Source organism: Ambystoma mexicanum, chromosome 8, assembly GCF_040938575.1.
Source record: "Ambystoma mexicanum isolate Mex_15411 chromosome 8, UKY_AmexF1_1, whole genome shotgun sequence".
NCBI lineage: Eukaryota > Metazoa > Chordata > Amphibia > Caudata > Ambystomatidae > Ambystoma > Ambystoma mexicanum.
The window spans coordinates 159989330-160008081 of NC_090929.1; the positions used below are offsets into that span (position 1 = coordinate 159989330).

General features: G+C 47.8%; 1 protein-coding gene across 10 annotated transcripts in view; it reads left to right on the forward strand.

Moving 5' to 3' along the window:
* Positions 1-18752, forward strand: part of KCNT1 (potassium sodium-activated channel subfamily T member 1) — a 2308650-nt gene that overhangs the window by 2003525 nt on the left and 286373 nt on the right. For all 10 annotated transcript variants that reach the window (XM_069609538.1, XM_069609540.1, XM_069609539.1 and 7 more), the window contains one exon: positions 18477-18626. In XM_069609538.1, the coding sequence (XP_069465639.1) occupies positions 18477-18626 (150 nt within the window). The remainder of the gene's footprint in view (positions 1-18476; positions 18627-18752) is intronic.

Genomic DNA, 18752 nt, shown 5'->3' on the forward strand with positions numbered 1-18752 from the left:
TGGATTATTTTACTGAATTCAGGTGTTGGTTCTTTTCTCCTAAAAGCAGTAGAGTACATTAAGTACGCTGGTAATATATGCATCGCCCAGAGCAGTATAAAGATTCCTCTCATGTTTGTGCTGATTTTGAGTGCTGTATATTGTGCTGTGTACGTGGGTGAATGTACTGGCACGAGCTGCACTCCTGGGCGTGGTGTGTCTGCCCCCAAAGTCTGCATTCACGTTGTGCCAGTAACATCCTTTTGTAAATCCAAATTGAGAAAACACGAGGGGCTGCCACACCAAAGAGCACTGGGCCTCATTACGACTTTGGCAGTATTTCAATGACACATTTTCAGAAATGCTACGAACCGGATTTACCGTTACCGCCACTTGGTTCTGCGGATTTACTGTGGGATTACAAGTGGTGGTAGGGCAGTCTCAATACCCATTTTTGGAGTCCATAGGACTCCTTGGGGATTTTGGTGGAATTACCGACCTAGTCCCTTTTCTATTTCAATGGTGGTAGCCATATTCTTTAAAAAAAATGTTTCCACTGGCACGGGCGGTGAATGCACAATCACACCCAGGAAAGGCAGATTGTGATTGGTTAATTTGGCTTTCCCGGGTGTGAATAGCATCTCCAGCCCCCCTCACCATCTCTAGTCCTAGAGTAGCAACACCGTTTAACCCCCAAACATTATCTCTGGAAAAGGTTTGATCTCCTCAACGAACGTGTCATCATCTGCCAGCAGAACGCCACCAAGCAGCTATCATTATGAATGATGTGTTTCTTATAGTGGCCACAATCCTCCAATCTCCATTTGGCATGCCTACCAATGTTTTGTCCCTGAGCCTCATCAAAATGATCACCATTTCATTTCTATTAGGAAATACCATGATCATTATGAAGGTCCTCAAAACTTCCTTCCAGTAAGAGGTCTCTAGGGGACATGAGTACCTGATATGTAGGTTGCCAGCCCTTTGCCCAGAATTCCTCAGCGATTACCCTGAGCAAGCCAGAAAATCATACACCATGCATTTGTTTTGTTTAATGCTACTTCCCGCTTCTGCAGGAGGCCCAGTGTGTCTCCCATTCCATTTCTTTAACGATTCTCTACAAGCAGGCTATCAGAAGCTTAGTTCTCACATGTGTCTGCAGGCATTTTTCTAATTGTGTTTTTTGTCTGAAGGCAGCAAGGGACACATTCCTGGTCTAGCCAGAAGACGTGCAAGTGGGAGCAAAGGCCATTATGTACTATGCCCAAACTGGGCCCTTATACTGTGGGATAGAAAAATAGGCAACGTGGTAGAACGTTGAAAGAAACATGAAATGGCTTCTTTAAAATGTCTCCGGCAAGGTAGGAAATAGTGCTCGGGATAGAGGGGCCAGATTGGTAAGGTACCTATAATGGCTGGGAACGCGAACCTAGTGCACAATACCACCACCTCAGTCTTTCTTGAAAGGCTCGACTAAATCAAGAATGTCTTCTTGGAGTAAGTGAAGCATTTCCAGGTTGGGAAATGGGATTCGAGCACTGCAGCATGTATCCACACATAGGAAGGGATTGATGGCTTGACTGGCATTTGGTTATTGTAGCTGTCGTCTATGTGATGGCGTGACTGGCATTTGGGTAGTGCAGCTGTAGTCTATGTTGCCACGGCCCTGGCTATATGGGTTTCTCAACTCTAGTTGAAACAGAAGGTTCGGTCCAGGCATATCAAAGTGGCGAGCGTCTCAAAGAAGCTCAATCACAGAAGGGATGACTTGGAACAAGATGTCTTGACTGCCATTTTGGGAGGGATTTATAGGTGTAGAAGCGGCTTGAAGCACAGAGAGCAGTCACCTGCATGAAGCACTGCGTAGTTCGTTCGAGCGGGTAGGAAGTTGCCTTAATGTCTCATAATGGGCTCCAACTCCTCGGAGCAGCAGCTCATCCGGTGATACTGGCTCTAGATCTATGAGGGCTGGGGTCCACCAACAGGAACCTGTCGGAGCTGGAGCTTTCTTCTGCAATTCACTTTCAGGAGGAAATATCCTGAGGGATCTCCAGAGACGTTATCTCAACTCCGGGTACCTAGGTGTCCTGGTCCTCAGTGCAGGTCAGCATCAATATTCTTCCAGCGATGCCCCTGAACTTCCTCAGGGCTATTAAGGGAAGGATATCTACCCTTCCTCTGATCAGCTGTTATCACCTCAATGAACTGAAGAAAAAGTAATCAACGAGCTCCCACTCCATTTGAAGGTAGATTCTAGAATGAGTTTTGGCAGCTTCCAAGCCTCCGGTTGCAGTCCAATGGTGATTACCTCCAAAGAGTCATCCCCCTTCTTTTGCAGTAATTCGGAGACCACAGCTCCAAGTGGAAATCAAAATGGTGGCAATCTTCAATCAATCCGCCCATGCCCGGAATCCTTACAAACAAGGTACCACTGCCTGCAGGTATTTTATCTTGACCAAATGCCCCTAAGTAGGCTCTAAGGGATTGTTATAGGTTCAGCTCAGCATTCAGAAAGCCCCCCCCGGCCGTCACATGCTTGTTGGGTGTGAAAACCTCACTTGGGAATTGCTCAGAGCTTCCTGGGTTGGCCTAAAACCATTTGGCATCAATATTGCAGTAAAGAATTCTTCTCAGCAAATGTTTCTTTCATCTGGGTAGCTAAAATGGGGGAGCCATGCTTAGTAACTTTATTTCAGTAAAAACGAAATAGACTATAAATCTACTTCCCTTAACACCGCCATATTCTCCTTTGGCACTCTTGGTATATAGTAGCCGTATTTGTAGGTGCCCAGATGTTAACCCTTCCCGAACCTTAGGCCAGCAGTCCTGAGTGGAATTCAATACCGCGGGGTCCCCCAGCCAGGGGACAAAAGGGGCTGAGGTAAGAGTGAACAGATGCAGAGATTAAATCAGCTCGTCCTCATGTGTTTCCCACCATGCAGTAGCTTCACGTATGTGGGGGAGGGCTTGAGGCCCCGTTGCCCCACCAGCACCCACCATGTCCCCCTCAAGCCCTCTGAGAGGCCAAAACCTGGACCTTCAGGGAAAAACCTGTCCAGCAAGAGAAGAGCAGTGTCATAGTAAGAGGGAAAAACTATCAAGGGTGGTCAGAGAGTATCAGGAGGCATACGAATTGCAGGGTATGGAAGTAAGAGCATTGCTGGGATTGGGCAGGCATGCAACTGGATCTGCGCCAGCAGAGACTAGGATGGGAGCAGCAGCAGAGGCATTGCTAGTGGGGGGCTGTTGGGGCTATAGCCTCGGGCCTTCTGGTTGTAGCCCCAGATAGAAGCTCAGGGGTTACAACCAAAAAGGCTAGCTAGCCCCCAGTCCTGACAGTCCCAAAATTAGCATAGCCCAGACCTAGGAACACCCCTGAGCAGCAGGGAAAGTACGAATGGGTAGGAGCAAAAGACAGACATGCAGGGAAACAGGATTTGGCTGGGCGAGGAGTGAAACGGCAAAGCGGTAAGTTCTGCGATGAGTACACCGCAGCATCAAGGAGGAGAGAGAACTCATGCGCGTGGAACGCAACACATGAAGACAAGCCATCACAATATGTTGCCAAGGAATCTCCCATTGGTTGTACTGCATTTCTAAAGGCAGTTTTAACCCAGAAGGCCTAGTAGTCCTACTTCTATTTTGCTATATATGGCCATTCCCAGGGGTCATTTTAGCATGGTTTTAATTAAGTCCTAACAACCTAATTCATTTTCCATTTTCATGCAGACCAAATATGCGCTGTCTCTGCGTCCTTCTTGTTGAATGCCATTATTTTCGTGCTTAAATCCCAATAATAATTTTGCTTTATATCTCCATTTACTTACCATCCTATTGGGAGGGTGTCAGGGCACTGGCAGCCGGTATGAAAGAACATTGGAAATTCCAGTTGGCTTTAACACTGGACTTCATGAATTGCAATAAAGCCCCATCTCTAGTGTGCGATTTTAGGCCTTGGCAGACTTTCCTGATTAATGGGATACTTTCCCTAATGTCATCTTTTAGTAGTGATATGGTCAGAGGTGCTAATCAAAGGCTGTAGTCTATTAGCCTGTTTCCCTGGATCTCACAGGCAAATAACACGAGAAGCTGCAAAAAGGTTTCTCCGTGCGTACATTTGCAATGAAATGGACTTTTGGAGTGTGAAATATGGCCACTTCTTCTTTCACCTGCTGGTCTGTCTATGGGCTGTTCGCAGCAGCAGTAAACGTGCTTCCACTGGATATTATGCACTCACTGTGACTGAAGTCAGCTCAGGAGTAACCACTGCCACTCCTTTTTAGCCACAGAGCACCTGCAGAGAGTGGCTTAGATCAGCAGAGCACACTGTCCTGCAGAGGAACAGCTTCACTTGGTCTTAATTAGCAGAGCACACTGTCCCGCAGAGGAATAGCTTCACTTGGTCTTGATTAGCAGAGCACACTGTCCTGCAGAGGAACAGCTTTGCTTGGTCTCGATTAGCAGAGCACACTGTCCCACAGAGGAGCACCTTCACTTGGTCTCGATTAGCAGAGCACACTGTCCCACAGAGGAGCACCTTCACTTGGTCTCGATTAGCAGAGCACACTGTCCCGCAGAGGAACAGCTTCACTCGGTCTAGATTAGCGGAGCACACTGTCCCGCAGAGGAACAGCTTCACTCGGTCTGGATTAGCGGAGCACACTGTCCCGCAGAGGAACAGCTTCACTTGGTCTTGATTAGTGGAGCACACTGTCCCGCAGAGAAACAGCTTCACTCAGTCTAGATTAGCGGAGCACACTGTCCCGCAGACGAACAGCTTTACTCGGTCTCGATTAGCGGAGCACACTGTCCCGCAGAGGAACAGCTTCACTCCGTCTCGATTAGCGGAGCACACTGTCCCACAGAGGAACAGCTTCACTCGGTCTCGATTAGCGGAGCACACTGTCCCGCAGAGGAACAGCTTCACTCGGTCTCGATTAGCGGAGCACACTGTCCCGCAGAGGAACAGCTTCACTTGGTCTTGATTAGCAGAGCACACTGTCCTGCAGAGGAACAGCTTCACTCGGTCTCGAGAAGCAGAGCACACTGTCCTGCAGAGGAACAGCTTCACTTGGTCTCGATTAGCAAAGCACACTGTCCCACAGAGGAGCACCTTCACTTGGTCTCGATTAGTAGAGCACACTGTCCTGCAGAGGAACAGCTTCACTCGATTAGCAGAGCACACTGTCCTGCAGAGGAACAGCTTCACTCGGTCTCGAGAAGCAGAGCACACTGTCCTGCAGAGGAACAGCTTCACTCGGTCTCAATTAGCAGAGCACACTGTCCCGCAGAGGAACAGCTTCACTTGGTCTCGATTAGGAGAGCACACTGTCCCGCAGAGGAACAGCTTCACTCGGTCTCAATTAGCAGGGCACACTGTCCCGCAGAGGAACAGCTTCACTTTGTCTCGATTAGCAGAGCACACTGTCCTGCAGAGGAACAGCTTCACTTGGTCTCGATTAGCAGAGCACACTGTCCTGCAGAGGAACAGCTTCACTTTGTCTCGATTAGCAGAGCACACTGTCCTGCAGAGGAACAGCTTCACTTTGTCTCGATTAGCAGAGCACACTGTCCCGCAGAGGAACTGCTTCACTCGGTCTCGGAAAAACCAAACAAAACCTAGAAGATGACACACTTGCAGCTGGCATTCTTTCACACATCTGGTGTTTGGAGCTTAAATGGTGCCAGGTCTATCTCATTGCCCCGTTACTTTACTTAGAGACGTATTCTTGTGTCTATTTCTTTACACAACATGTCGATCTCAATGTCACTAGGCCTAGTAAGATCGTTGTCTTTGTCCTCCCTCAGTTCCCCTCCCTTGCCTCGTTGCGCCTTGAAACACTTGTGTATAGGTGCGTTACAAATGCCATATCATATCATAACGCCACCTAAAGATGTATGCACCTCGGTGTGGTTCATTATTGCCCGGATCTTATCCGTTTTCCGTTTGGTCAATTAGGTAAGGGTGTGCACCAAAGTATCGCCCAAACTCTGGGGAGGCAAGACCTCCCCTCTCCATTTGCAATATTCTATGTTTTTTTAAACAGTGTGCCTCTGTCCACTGCAAATGAATACCAGGGACAGCTGCTGTTGGGTTAATCCCTTAAGTTTCAGGCTATTATGCAAGTCTATGCAAGAAGGACATGCATACTCATCATTGGAACGTACAGTACTTAGGAAGTATCCCTCTGTGTGCTTAAAATCGAGCAAACAATGCATAATGACAATCCTCCTATTGCTCATCACTAACTTGGACACTACCGCCAGGTGCGAGAGAGCCTTGGACATACCAATGGGTGCTAAAATGGGACTGCATGCATTGCAATGGATCCTCAGTGCTGCTCGGTGAATGATATGATATGATATGATATGGTATTTGTAACGCGCCTATACACAAGTGTTTCAAGGCGCGACGAGGCAGGGAGGGGGGGAAACAAGGGGAAGACAGACAAACGATCCTACTAGGCCAGGTGTCATTCAGATCGCGCAAGTGCAGAGGTAAGGGGAAAAGGAGAAAGTGCATGGGGAGGAGGTGGGGGGGAAAGTGCAGTACAAGGTAAGTAGCGTAATAAAATAATAAATAATAATAAAAGGGCCAGCTGGTGGCAAGTGCGAGGTAAGTGCAGAGCAAGTGCTGGGAAGGGGGCTGTAGGGATGCAGTGACAGTCCCACAGTGCAGGGGGAGCCAGGGAGGCAGTGCAAGTGGAGAGTGGCTGGGCCCTGGACCGAGGTCACAGAGTGGCCCAGATGCAGGTTTAGTGCAAACTTCAGTGGGGAGTTTAGCAGGTTTAGCAGGGGAGAGGGAGAGAGAAGGCAGAAGCGAAGAGGAAGGTTTTGAGGTGCTTCCGGAACCGGAGATGGTTCTCCTCAAGTTTCAGGGAGGCAGGAAGGCTGTTCCAGAGGGAGGCCCCTGCTGCGGAGAGAGATCTACCCCCAGCTCGTTGCTTCGAGAAGCGGCTGACCATGAGGGAGTTGGAGACGGATGAGCGAAGGGCTCGTGAAGGCAGATATTTAGGAAGAGAGAGTTGAAGGTATTGTGGCCCCAGACCCCAGAAGGCCTTGTGGACAATGCAGAGGGGTTTGAACTTAATCCTTGCAGCCACTGGGAGCCAGTGAAGAGATTTCAGTCCTGGAGAGATACGGTCCCTGGGCTTGAGGCCAAGGACAAGTCTCGCAGTTCTGTTCTGGATAAGTTGCAGAGGGCGGAGAGTGGAGGCAGGCAGATTAAGATAGAGGCTGTTACAGTAGTCCAGCCTTGAGAGAACCAGGGCTCGGGAGACAGTGAGCTTCTGGGGGAAGGAGAGGAAGGGAAGAATACCTCTGAGGAGGTGCAGCTGGTAGTGTGACTTCTTAGAGACGTCAGAAATATGAGGAGAGAAGGAGAGTGTGGAGTCGAAGATGACCCCGAGGTTTTTAGCTTTGCAGGTAGGGGCAGGAAGAGGGCCAAGGGAGGCCGGCCAGAGAGCTGCAGGAAAGGAGGGAGTGGGTGTGCCGATGAGTAGAATCTCAGTCTTACTGGCGTTAAGGCAGAGGTCATTGGCGGCACACCATTCCTGGTTAGCAGACAGACAGTCGGAGATGAGGGAAGGAGAGGAGGAGGCCGAGGGTAGCCTGAAAATGAGCTGGGTATCGTCCGCATAGCACTGAAAGTGGGGGCAGAGAGCGGCGATGCGGTGGGCAAGGAGTGCCAGATACTGATTGAAAAGCCAGGGAGAGAGGTTGGATCCCTGGGGGACACCACAGGTGGAGAAAAAGATGTCAGAGAGGAAGGAGCCCATTTGGACCTGGGAGGGTCGACCGGAAAGGAAAGAGGTCAGCCATGCCAGAGCCTGACCAGTGATACCCAGGTTATCACAGAGACGGTTGAGCAGGATGGCATGGTTGACAGTGTCAAAGGCAGAGGAGAGATCAAGCAGAATGAGAACACAGGGAGTGTTGGAATCGAGGTTCAGGAGCAGGTCCTCACGGATGTTCAGGAGAGCAGTTTCCGTGCTTCTGGCCGCTCTGAAGCCGGATTGATGGTCATGAAGATTACCAACATATTCAGCATGGAGGTTAAGCTGGGAGATGGCCAGTTTCTCAAGGAGCTTGCCCAGGAAGGGAGTAATGGAGATTGGGCGATAGTTGGCCGGGCAGGAGGGGTCGGAAGAGGGTTTCTTGAGGAGGGGGTGCACAAGGGAGTGCTTGAGGGGGGATGGGAAGACTCCAGAGGCGAATGAGTGGTTGCAAAAGTCAGCTAGGGCAGGAGCCAGGGAGTCGATGTGGTCCTTGATGGTTTTGGAGGAACAGGGGTGAACCTGTTTAGACGAGGTTTTCATAGATCGGACTTGTCTGGAAACCTCATCAGCAGAAAAAGGTGGAAAAGCAGAGAAGGAGGGCGGAGGGGCGGCTGCAAGAGAGCAAGAGGAAGAGCAGGGAAGAGAGGGAGGGAGGTGAGAGGAGGAGAGCGAGGACAGGATGTCCTGAGTTTTTGAGATGAAGTGCGAGGCCAGTGCAGTGCAGAGGGCCTGGGAGGGGACAGGAGAGGTAGAGACTGCAGCAGGGTTGGCCAGCTCCTTGCAGATTTTAAAGAGTTCGGCCGAGTTGTTAGATGCCTCAGAGATGCGGGCTTGGATAAGGGCTCTCTTCTTGGTGAGAACGGAGAGCCGGTATTGCCTTTGGAGCAGGCGGCAGGCCAGTTTGTCAGAGGATGAACATGAAGCACGCCATTTCCTCTCTGCCACCCTGCACTTGCATTTTAGGGTGACGAGATCCGAGTCATACCAGGAGTTACATTTGGCTTTGGGCTTCAGGCGGATTCTCATGACGGGGGCAAGGATATCGAGAGAATCAGATATAGAGGAATAGAGCATGGAGAGGGCTGCGTCAGGGTGGGAGTCAGCCGAGGGGGGAGAAGGGGCTGAGAAGGTAGCAGCGAAAGCCTCAGCTGACACGCGCTTCATGGGTCGGATGACCGAGAAGGTGGGTGGCAGTGAAGAGGGTGGCTTTGCCTGTGGGGTAGGGAGGGAGAGGTGGGAGGATAGGAGAAAGTGATCGCTCCAAGAGAGAGGAGTGGAGAGAGGGAGGGAGAGGGGAAGGTCAGAAGAGATCAGAGCATCAAGAGTGTGCCCTGCAGAGTGAGTAGGCCCAGACGGGAGAATAGAGAGTGAGAGAGAGTTGCAGAGTTCGCGGAAGAGACCAGTGGGGGGACAGGAGGCATCGAGGTGGATGTTGAAGTCACCGAGAAAGAGGAGTTGGGTGGTTGAGGACAGGAGTGAGGAGGAGAGGTCAGCCCACTCAGAGAGGAAGGAGGAAATTTGACCAGGTGGCCGATAGATAGTAGCCACGGTAAGGGAATGGCTAGGAGAGAGAGAAAGTCGGCAGACAAGACATTCAAAAGAGGAGTAGGTCTGCGTAGGAGTGACAGTGGCAGGAATCCACTCAGGGAAGATAAGGGCAACACCACCCCCTGAACGGTTGGGCCTGGGCACGGAGAGGATCTTGTAGCCGTCAGGTAGGAGTGTGTCAAAGCTGGTGGCAGAGCTGGCAGTGAACCAAGTCTCAGTGAGACCGAGGACGTCGAGGTCCAGTTCCTCAAGAAGGCGACAGATATCAGAGGAGTGCTTGATGGCAGAGCGAGAGTTTAGAGTGGCAATGTGGAGAAGGTTGCCATCCTTGAAAAACTTCCGGGGAGGGGTACAGATCAGAGGTACGCCCTGCGGAGGTGTTAGAGAAGGAGTTGAAGAGGGAGCAAGAGAAGGGGCAGGGAGGGAGGGGAGAGGCAAGGTAGCCGAGGACAGAGGAGGGGGGACAGCGGGAGCGGAGAGGAAGTTGATGAGGCATGGGAAGCGACTATCAAAGAGGTGAAGGTTGGCCTGAGGGCCTTGGACCAAGACGGTCCCGTTAGCATAGACATTAATGATGGCTTTAGAGGAGTGGAAAGGGGCCAAGAGGACATCCCAACGGGTGCCACCATTTATGGGAGAGGTGGAGAAAGGAGAGAGCACAGCGACCATGTGAAGGGTCCATAGGTCAGGTGAAGGCACGAAAAAGAGAATGTCAGTGAGAGTTTCCTTGGAGCAGGCGCTCGTGTAGGTGTCAGCGATAGGGAGGCCTTAGGCATTAACCGATTCTCACGATGAATCGGGTACTTTCTCCAATCCTTTCGTTTAGTGGTGATAGGGTCATAGGGCCATAGGAGTCATAAGGGCTCTAAGAGAGAGAGAAAACGAGACGCTGCCCTGAAATATGCCCAATTCACCATTTGCCTACTTGTTTTCTTTGGACTGTGCACAGCTGAAGTACACATGTTTCCACTGTATAGATGACAGTGGTTATATTTAGCACTCAGTGGGACACTATAAGGATACAGCATTGCAGATGGCACAATGTCACACAGCTGGTATTTGGAGGTTAGCTGTTGATGTGTCTTCATCCATTCCCCCATTATTGTACTTAGAAACATATTCTTGCGTCTTTCTTTCTTTACAAGACGTGTAACACCAGCCCAGTGTGGTTCATCATTGCCCAGGTCTTATCCCTGCCCCTTTTGGACAATTCAAAAAGGGTGTGCAATCATGTAGACACCAATATCTGGGTATGCAAGACCTCCCCTGTCTCTTTTCACAAGTATACGTCTTATTTGAATCTCTGTGCCTCTTTCCACCTCCAAATAAATAATTTGGGCAGTTGTAGTTGGGTTAAACAGGAAATATGAAGCATCACTTGGAGTGCTTGAAATAGCGGAACCAAAGCAAAATGCTTTCACTGTGGCCTACACACCATATCCACAGTGGGCCCCATCTATTCAGATCTACTCTGATTCAGTTAAATACACTAGGATCATTTGTTTGTTATAGTATAATTAGATTGTTCACTAACTAGGTATTTGAAGCTAGATATGGTGTATCAAAATGGGCCTTTTAATTAAACTTGTTCCAGTAATATCTGATCCAGAATAAGAGTTAGCATTTCTGAGGTGTTTACGTTTATCTCAAAGGCAGCTTCGGTTCCATGGTTCTTTAATCCCCATTGCATATAGGGGATGATTGGAGGGGATCAGTGAGGGAAGCGAAGGTGTCACCTGTGAATGTGCTTAATGTATGGCCGAGGCCTGCGAAGGGTATAACCCATCCCAGAGGTTTTAGACTGGTTTAGAAGGGACATTCCTGTTGAGTACTTATGTAATGGCAATCAGGTCCCATCTGACACCAATTGCCACCATAAGGGAAGTGTTAGCAGGCCTGTATAATTGATACAAACCTCTATTCAAATCCTTTGCTGTGTATGGTCTGGAAAATGAATGTCCAGGCCACCCAGTCGAAAGCTTTCTCCATGTCCAATGTCATCAATATTGCAGCTATCCTTTTCTTGCGCAACCTCTTGACAAGGTGGGTTATGCGTCTAATGATTTCAAAGCTTTCTCCATGTCCAATGTCGTCAATATTGCAGCTATCCCTTTCTTGAGCAACCTCTTGACAAGGTGGGTTATGCGTCTAATGATTGCAAGCTTTCTCCATGTCCAACGTCAATATTGCAGCTATCCCTTTCTTGCCCAACCTCTTGACAAGGTGGGTTATGCGTCTAATGATTGCAAGCTTTCTCCATGTCCAATGTCATCAATATAGAAGCTATCTCTTTCTTGCACAACCTCTTGACAAGGTGAGTTATTCTAACACATAGTGGATTCCAAGAGGGAATAGTTGATTAGATTTGATGGGCCATTAATTTAATGCGTCAGTTAGACAGTTCACTGGTGATCCTTTTTAGATCCATTGAAGGGACTTTCTTCCTTGCTTCTGTTCAATCCTTTCCTTCATTTGAAAAGGGCTGCGTTTGACCATGAGATCCCTCCGTTTGGCTGAATACTCCTTCGGTTATGCACCTACACTGGAAGTCTTTCTTAACTCAAAAGTCAATTCCTGGGCTTTGCCCAAATCTCCCTGAAAATTGCTTCTGCATGATCCAAGATCTGTGAACCCTTTGAGCCTTTTCTAAGATGTTTAATGGAGATTCCCTCTTTCCCCTTGGACAGTTGCCAACATCTTTTCATTTTAGCTCCAGATTCTGGACATATGCCCGAAGTTCTCCAATATTCTGACAATGGGGTGATTTATTTCTTCGAGTTGTTGGGGGGGTTGGTTCATTACATTGTATTATACTCCCCACCAACTAGGTTTACATCTACAATTTGCACCCGGGAAAGGCGGATTGACCAATCACAATCCGCCATTCGCGGGCGAGATTGTGCCTTTACCGCCCTCTGCAGTTGAAGAAAATAAATTGTAAACAGAAATGAACATGTTTTCTTTGGCTGCTGTCATCTGATGTCATTTCTATGTTTATGGCGGTGGCCATTTTTTTACTTCATTTTTTTCATTCCAACAGGAGATGTGCTTGTGCTGAGCATATCTCCCGTCGAAATAAAAAAAAGAAAAGGCTCTGCACCCCGGGAAATCACTTTGCTCGGGCCTACCAAAGCTCGGGCTGGCAGGCTGTTAAATGCCATGTCTGCCCCGGCGGCGGGGCGTGAATGTTAGTCTGGCACAGATTTGGAAAGGTGTTCTTCTAATGATGGGACTGCTCTTGTTAGATCCTTATGAGGCGTGTGTTGGAAGGAGTCGAGGCACTGCATCAGGTCTCACTTCATGAGCATTATTTCAGCCAGAGTCTCTGTAGCCGGTGTTGCTGCTTCCGGTTTGCATGACACTTTTGTTGTGAGAGCGAGAGTCTGGGCATGTTTTCTCTGATTATTAGTTTTCTTCTACCTCCTTTTGCATGCATAGTTGCCCCCGGTGAACTGTGGGAGAGTATTAGGTCTGAGTGCAGCAGGCTGGCAATTTAGAGGGCTTGGCTATTTCTGTATGCGTGCCTGTAATTGCCCAGATCTGGCGACGTCTATGGCTCTTACCAATAGTAGATGAGCATGAGCGGGATCGCAGCCTGGCCACTGCCTGACCACTGAGAAGTGTGCAGGTGAGAAAGGGAGCTGGTGAATCTGTATACTCTTTTATAGTGCCCAGTGTACCAATCTGATCACAGCCAGGTTGGGGATGTGGGGTGGTAGCATGTAGGAGGGCATTACAGGTGACCCATTGGAGTTCCATTCTTTCGAAGCAGCTCAGCAGCCAGAACACCACTATCCCAGAGGTCCTCGGATCCAGTAGTTCCGCACACCCTCCTCGACTCCCACAGTTCCATCCCCTACTGAGCAGCCACTCTCCCAAATCCCCTTTTTAGCCCGGATAGCACTGCCAAGACTCCCTTAGTCACCACCTAGGTGCGGTGCATGCATAGAACATCTTTTTCAGAGGAGACCATCTCCTCCCCTCACAGCCATCAAACACCCGGGTTCATTCCCTTACACGGTACGTCCTCCAATGCTAGTAGGGAGATGACGATTGCAGCTGCCATGTTGGACAACGCCTAGTATCCAGCGACGCTCCTTGTGTCAAGCATCTCTGCACGGCCTAGTGGAGCGAGAGGCGAACTGCGCATTCCAGTGGGGTTAAAAAGGATCCATGTGGGGGCATCGCAGGTGCTGTAACAGCCGTTAGGAGTATTGCCAGAATCAATCATATTACTCATATTCTTGATGGGTGCGCCCCTCCAACTCTCCCACCCCCAGAACTGGGTAATATTAACATCTAAATGGCAGCTCTTAAGGTTTCATTACAGGTATGGTGGTAAGAGGGTCATACTAAAGCAGGCAGTATTGCAAAAACACTGCCTCTTGTAGCGCTCACCGCAATTTAGCCTTGCAGTTCTTTACCGCCATGAGTAAATACTGCTCGTTAGAAAGTGTAATACTACTTTTACCATCATGCAAGAGGTGGGGGTAAATAGTATTAAAAGTCCCATGATATTATTAAAAGTTTCTTTCCTGTACAGAAAGGAAACCCGTGTTTCATAGTAACACAGTTTGTAAAGTGCTCTCCCACAGAGACGTCATTTGACCAAAATGCCAGGGGTAGCGAAAGTAACATCACACGACCCTTGACCTCTGATGACATCACAGACAATGATGTTATTTGAACACACCTCCAAGTAACATCACAGGAAGTGATGGCGCACAACCTTTTACCCCTTGACAAAACAGGCAGTGGCATCAATAAGTACACTAAGAAAAATATGGTTACAATACCACTGTTATATAATATACATTCCATCACCATATGTAGTGCTCATATCAGTGGGTAAATTACAAATGACAAATTACTGTGAATGTAAGCAGACATCCAATAACAACCGGTCACAGGCTACAGTAATTGAGGGTTTTAAAATGGAAGCAGCAGCAGCTCCATGACACCCCTAGAAAAGGCCAATTGTATTATTTTCTTTGGTCCTTTATATCTGGCCTAATGCCATGGGATTAATTTTTTGCTTGAGGAAGCTACAGATGGTTTACTTCAAAGGCGGAGGGCAACTTCATGTAAATTAATGATTTCACCTTTCGTCTATCTACAGTGTGCCTGTGACGCAGGTCTGGCAGATCTGGGCCAGGGCACACAGTGCCCAGGCAGGATTGGTGGCAGAAGCCTCTGTGGCCCTCTCCTCCCATCACATGCCCAGTTGCTCACTGGATATGCAAAGCAGACAATGAGAAATACTGATGAGATGTGCGTTCATGCTGTGCTGTCACTGAGTACTGCGGGCTGCTCCTAAACACTCCCAGCTAGCGAGACCTAGACCCCATACCCATCCTGTTGCAACAGTACTGGGTATGAGCTGCACAGACAGCCCTGCCTCTGAACTCAACCATTCAACATTCTTCACTGATGGACTGCCAACATGTTGGTGATGGTGACTTCATGGTTTTTCCTGCATCCCTGTTATTTCTCCTGCTAACGAGATTGAGATTCCAAGTGAAAAAAGCTGTGGCACATTTTGCTGCATTGGCAACCACATTTTTCAGCTACAGCACAAATATCTGCTCTTGGCACTGCTTCTTTGTCCAGTGGCTCAGGGGTAGCAAGAACAGGTGTAGATGTAGCAGAGGGGGAGCCAGGGAAAGCAACTGCTACCCCTGGCAACCCTGAAATGACGTCCCTGCTCTCTCACTGATTAGGCATCTTGGCACTGTAGCGTCATTGTCACCCGAATACAACGCACACCATGAGTGCGTGTTGCAAAACAAGACATTTGTTCAATGAGATTTAACATATTTCATCAAAGAAATAGATGGGGATTGGGTTGGGGTTTAATTAAGGAGGGGCTGCGGTGGTCTTCCCTTGCATTTATTTTCAATAAAATGTGAAAATAATCGTTAAAAGAAATTAAATGTTTTTGAATTTGCAGTTAAAAGATAAGATGTATTCACGTAGATCCGTAGCATCGAGAACAGCCGAGCTTGCCACAAGTCGGATACAGGTGCATCCAGAATCTAATGTCTGGTAAATGGGAACTTCTTCAGCTCCGTGCCAAAAGTTAAGCGTACCCCAAAGCTTCTGATGGATTCTGGAAGAGGGGTCTATGCTTCAGCCGACTCAACAGAAGAAGCTCTCCCACCCATCCCAGCTTTCCAAAAGGTCGGGGCAAGAAGAGGTGTAGAATTGATGGACCGCAGCTGTCTGGTAGGAACAAAGATTGACACTTTGTTGCGAATAAACAGCGGGGCAGTGCATGAAATGGCTCCGTGGACTATGCAGGACATCTTGAAACTGATCCTGCTGGCCAGCGGAACCCAGGGAACATTACATGATCTCTTTTACCCAACTGAGGGAAGAGGTGGGATGCAGAATGTATGGATCAGCTGGAGTCAAAGAATTATTTTCCAGAGCAACACAGAGGAAAGATTGGGGGTACAATCTGTATGTGATCAGATCGGTCACTGGGAATACAACTCTTATTTGAAGAAAAGCAGCTGGTGGTTGCCACGATTATTTGGTTGTCAAACTGTAGATTATCACACAAAGATGCCTGACCCCACTGACCAATCAAGACCATTCACCTAATAGGGAAGGGTGAAAAGTTAGAATTTCAAATCTCCCTGGATATCTCTCTCAAAATCTCTCTCAAAGCATAATGCCGGTCGTGGTGGGATTGAACTTGCCCCGATAACTGTACATCCAATCTGCCACCTTCAGCATACGCTTCAGAATGGGCTTCCAAGGCGCTTTAAATGTGGGCATTCACCATGTAATGCAGAAAAAGGTCATGGCCTCTTTCTGCCTTAAAAGAATGCATTAAAAAATCCAAATATGGGTATGGTCTGCTATCGTACATGGTCAATTTCCAACCTAAAGATGAGGATGGAAATGGTTGAAACCTTTTGAGAAACAAATGCATGTGATTCATTGAAATACTGCTGGTATTTCAGTGAATCTACACCTGTTATCACCGTAAGGTTGTTATTAATGTATGTTGGCAGATTTCCTGGATTACCACCGACAGTAATGATGTCCAGGTAAACTATTCTGTGCAACATCTGATGAGGGCCTTAGAAGCGTGAAGAATCCAGAATTAAACGCCACCTAAAAACGTGATGATATTATTATTTTTATGTGTAGGACAGAGGCAGAAGCCAAGGATAGAAACATTTCCAATGAGGAAGGCAGACTTAACCCTGCAGTCATTTTATTAAACAACTTAAAATAATTTCATAATGTATAGGTTGCTCCGTTTTGAAATCAACTTTGCAAGCCACAGCCAGACCTCTGTCTTATACTTTGTGGAGTGCAGGACACTTTGCAGACAGCCAGAGCAGATCAGTATAAGAAACTAGCTCGCATGCAGTGTGTTCCGAGCATGTGAGCCAGTATGCATAGCCCAAGGTACACAGTCCTGGGTGCTGATCCTAGTAAACACTGCTGCTTGTCAGCCCACATGATCCAGGAAACAATGCAGGCCTTCTGATGCAATGCTGTTCTTTAATATCCCACATGGGGCTTGTGGGAGGACGCAGAGGATAGTGCCCAATGCATTTCGAACCATATATGGTCCTCATCGGGAAAAAGCCCTGAAAAGGGACACATAACTATCATATTGATAACCCCCTAATCCTAAAGCCCCAGGTAAGTAAAAACAAAGACCATTGGGAATAACGCTCACTAATTGCCTGTCTGCTGGGCACAAAGATCGCTTTCTTCACAAACCTACAAAGTATGTTTTATTATTAAGCTAACAGATGACCTCCGTATAAGTCATTTGTTAACCAAAAAATTGCAAATGGTAAAAAAAAGAGAGAGTAGGGTACATATCATTAGAATACCTGGAAAAATCAAAGGACGCTGTTCAGAGCCCTCTTTGGTCTAGAAAAGGAAAAAGAGAGAATGTAAAAAGTAGAACACAGCCACTTTACTAAAATTTCATAAAACGTAAACATATTCTGAAAAAACATAGGATTACATAAGAAACAAGGAGTGATGCCAGTAATGAAAAAAGTATTTGTAGCTATGAGAAAACAATTATTAATTAGTTAGAACTTTCAAATCCATTTTCTCCAACGTATCCAATGCATATGTTCTGCCTATGCCGGTCCACGTTTTCAGCATAATGTACTTTCTTTGTGACCACAGCTGATTGCATATATAAGGTTGAAATCTGTCTCCTTCGACATGGGAGCTTCTGAATATCCTGTGCGGGAGAGCAGGCCGCTGCCATCCCCAACATGCCCCATAGCAGATCCGCATACCCGAATGAGGCCAGCGGGCATCCGCAGGCTTGGGGGAGAGAACATCCAACTTTTTCCTCCATTTCCAGTGCTTTTGCACTGCAAATAAAATGACGTTTTTTTCAATGATTGGGGTACTGTGGGTTTGGGTAGAAGTCATGGGTGTGTGTGGGGGAAAAGTGGGTGGGTGTTGGGAAAAGTCATCAGGGCAGTTGTGGGGGAGGGAGGCGTACAGTGGCTTTGGGGGAATGGGTTTGGCTTGTTTAATCCCCCAAAAGTGACCCGTGAATATAAGGTCTTTGAACATTTGGAGCAGTAACCATTGAAAATCCTCTCATTTCCTTTTTTGGGGGTTCCCTCAGTGCTGCAGATAGGATTTCGAATTGGGAGGATGTTACTACCTATTTTTTAAAGTTGGGAGTAAAATGATTTGTTAAGCAGTAAAACTATAAGTCCCATTCCCGATGGGTGTATTTTATAAGCAAAAAACAGAAAACAGAGACATTTTTGTAAGAACTATTTCCCTAGTTATATAAGCACATCTTTACCTCTTCATACATGCGGTAATAATGGCAATTTCTTCCTGTGGCAGGCACTATGTGTACTACTGGTACAACATATTATGGACATGAGGAGGTGAAAGCAGGGGGGCAAGCCCTTATGTGTCAGCTTCCAATTCTTTGTTTGGAGTATTTTGACTCTAATTCTTTGTTTGGAGTATTTTGACTCTCTGTTTTTCTTTTTTAGATGTATTTGTCAATTTGTAGGGAGTAAAAGTGGCCAATACACCCCTTATCCGTAGGGCTGCTCGTGCCTGTAGGAAGTCACGCATGCCATGGGTGCTCTTTGTAACTAGGTTATGTCTCTTCTAGTAAGAACAAACAATGTGTGCTTTCTTGATCTCCAGGGAGGGTCAGCAGTCCCCGGAGCAATGGCAGAGGATGTACGGCCGCTGTTCCGGCAACGAGGTCTACCACATCCGCATGGGAGACAGCAAGTTCTTCATGGAGCACGAAGGGAAGAGCTTCACCTACGCCGCTTTCCATGCACACAAAAAGTGAGTCTGTGAAGCGTCCATGCGTAAGTCAGAGCTGTGCAGTGCAGCTACCACTGCGGTGAATAGCTGCCCTGCACTGGACGCGAGGCGGAAAAACAAAGACACGCAGGTAATGAAGTGGCATTT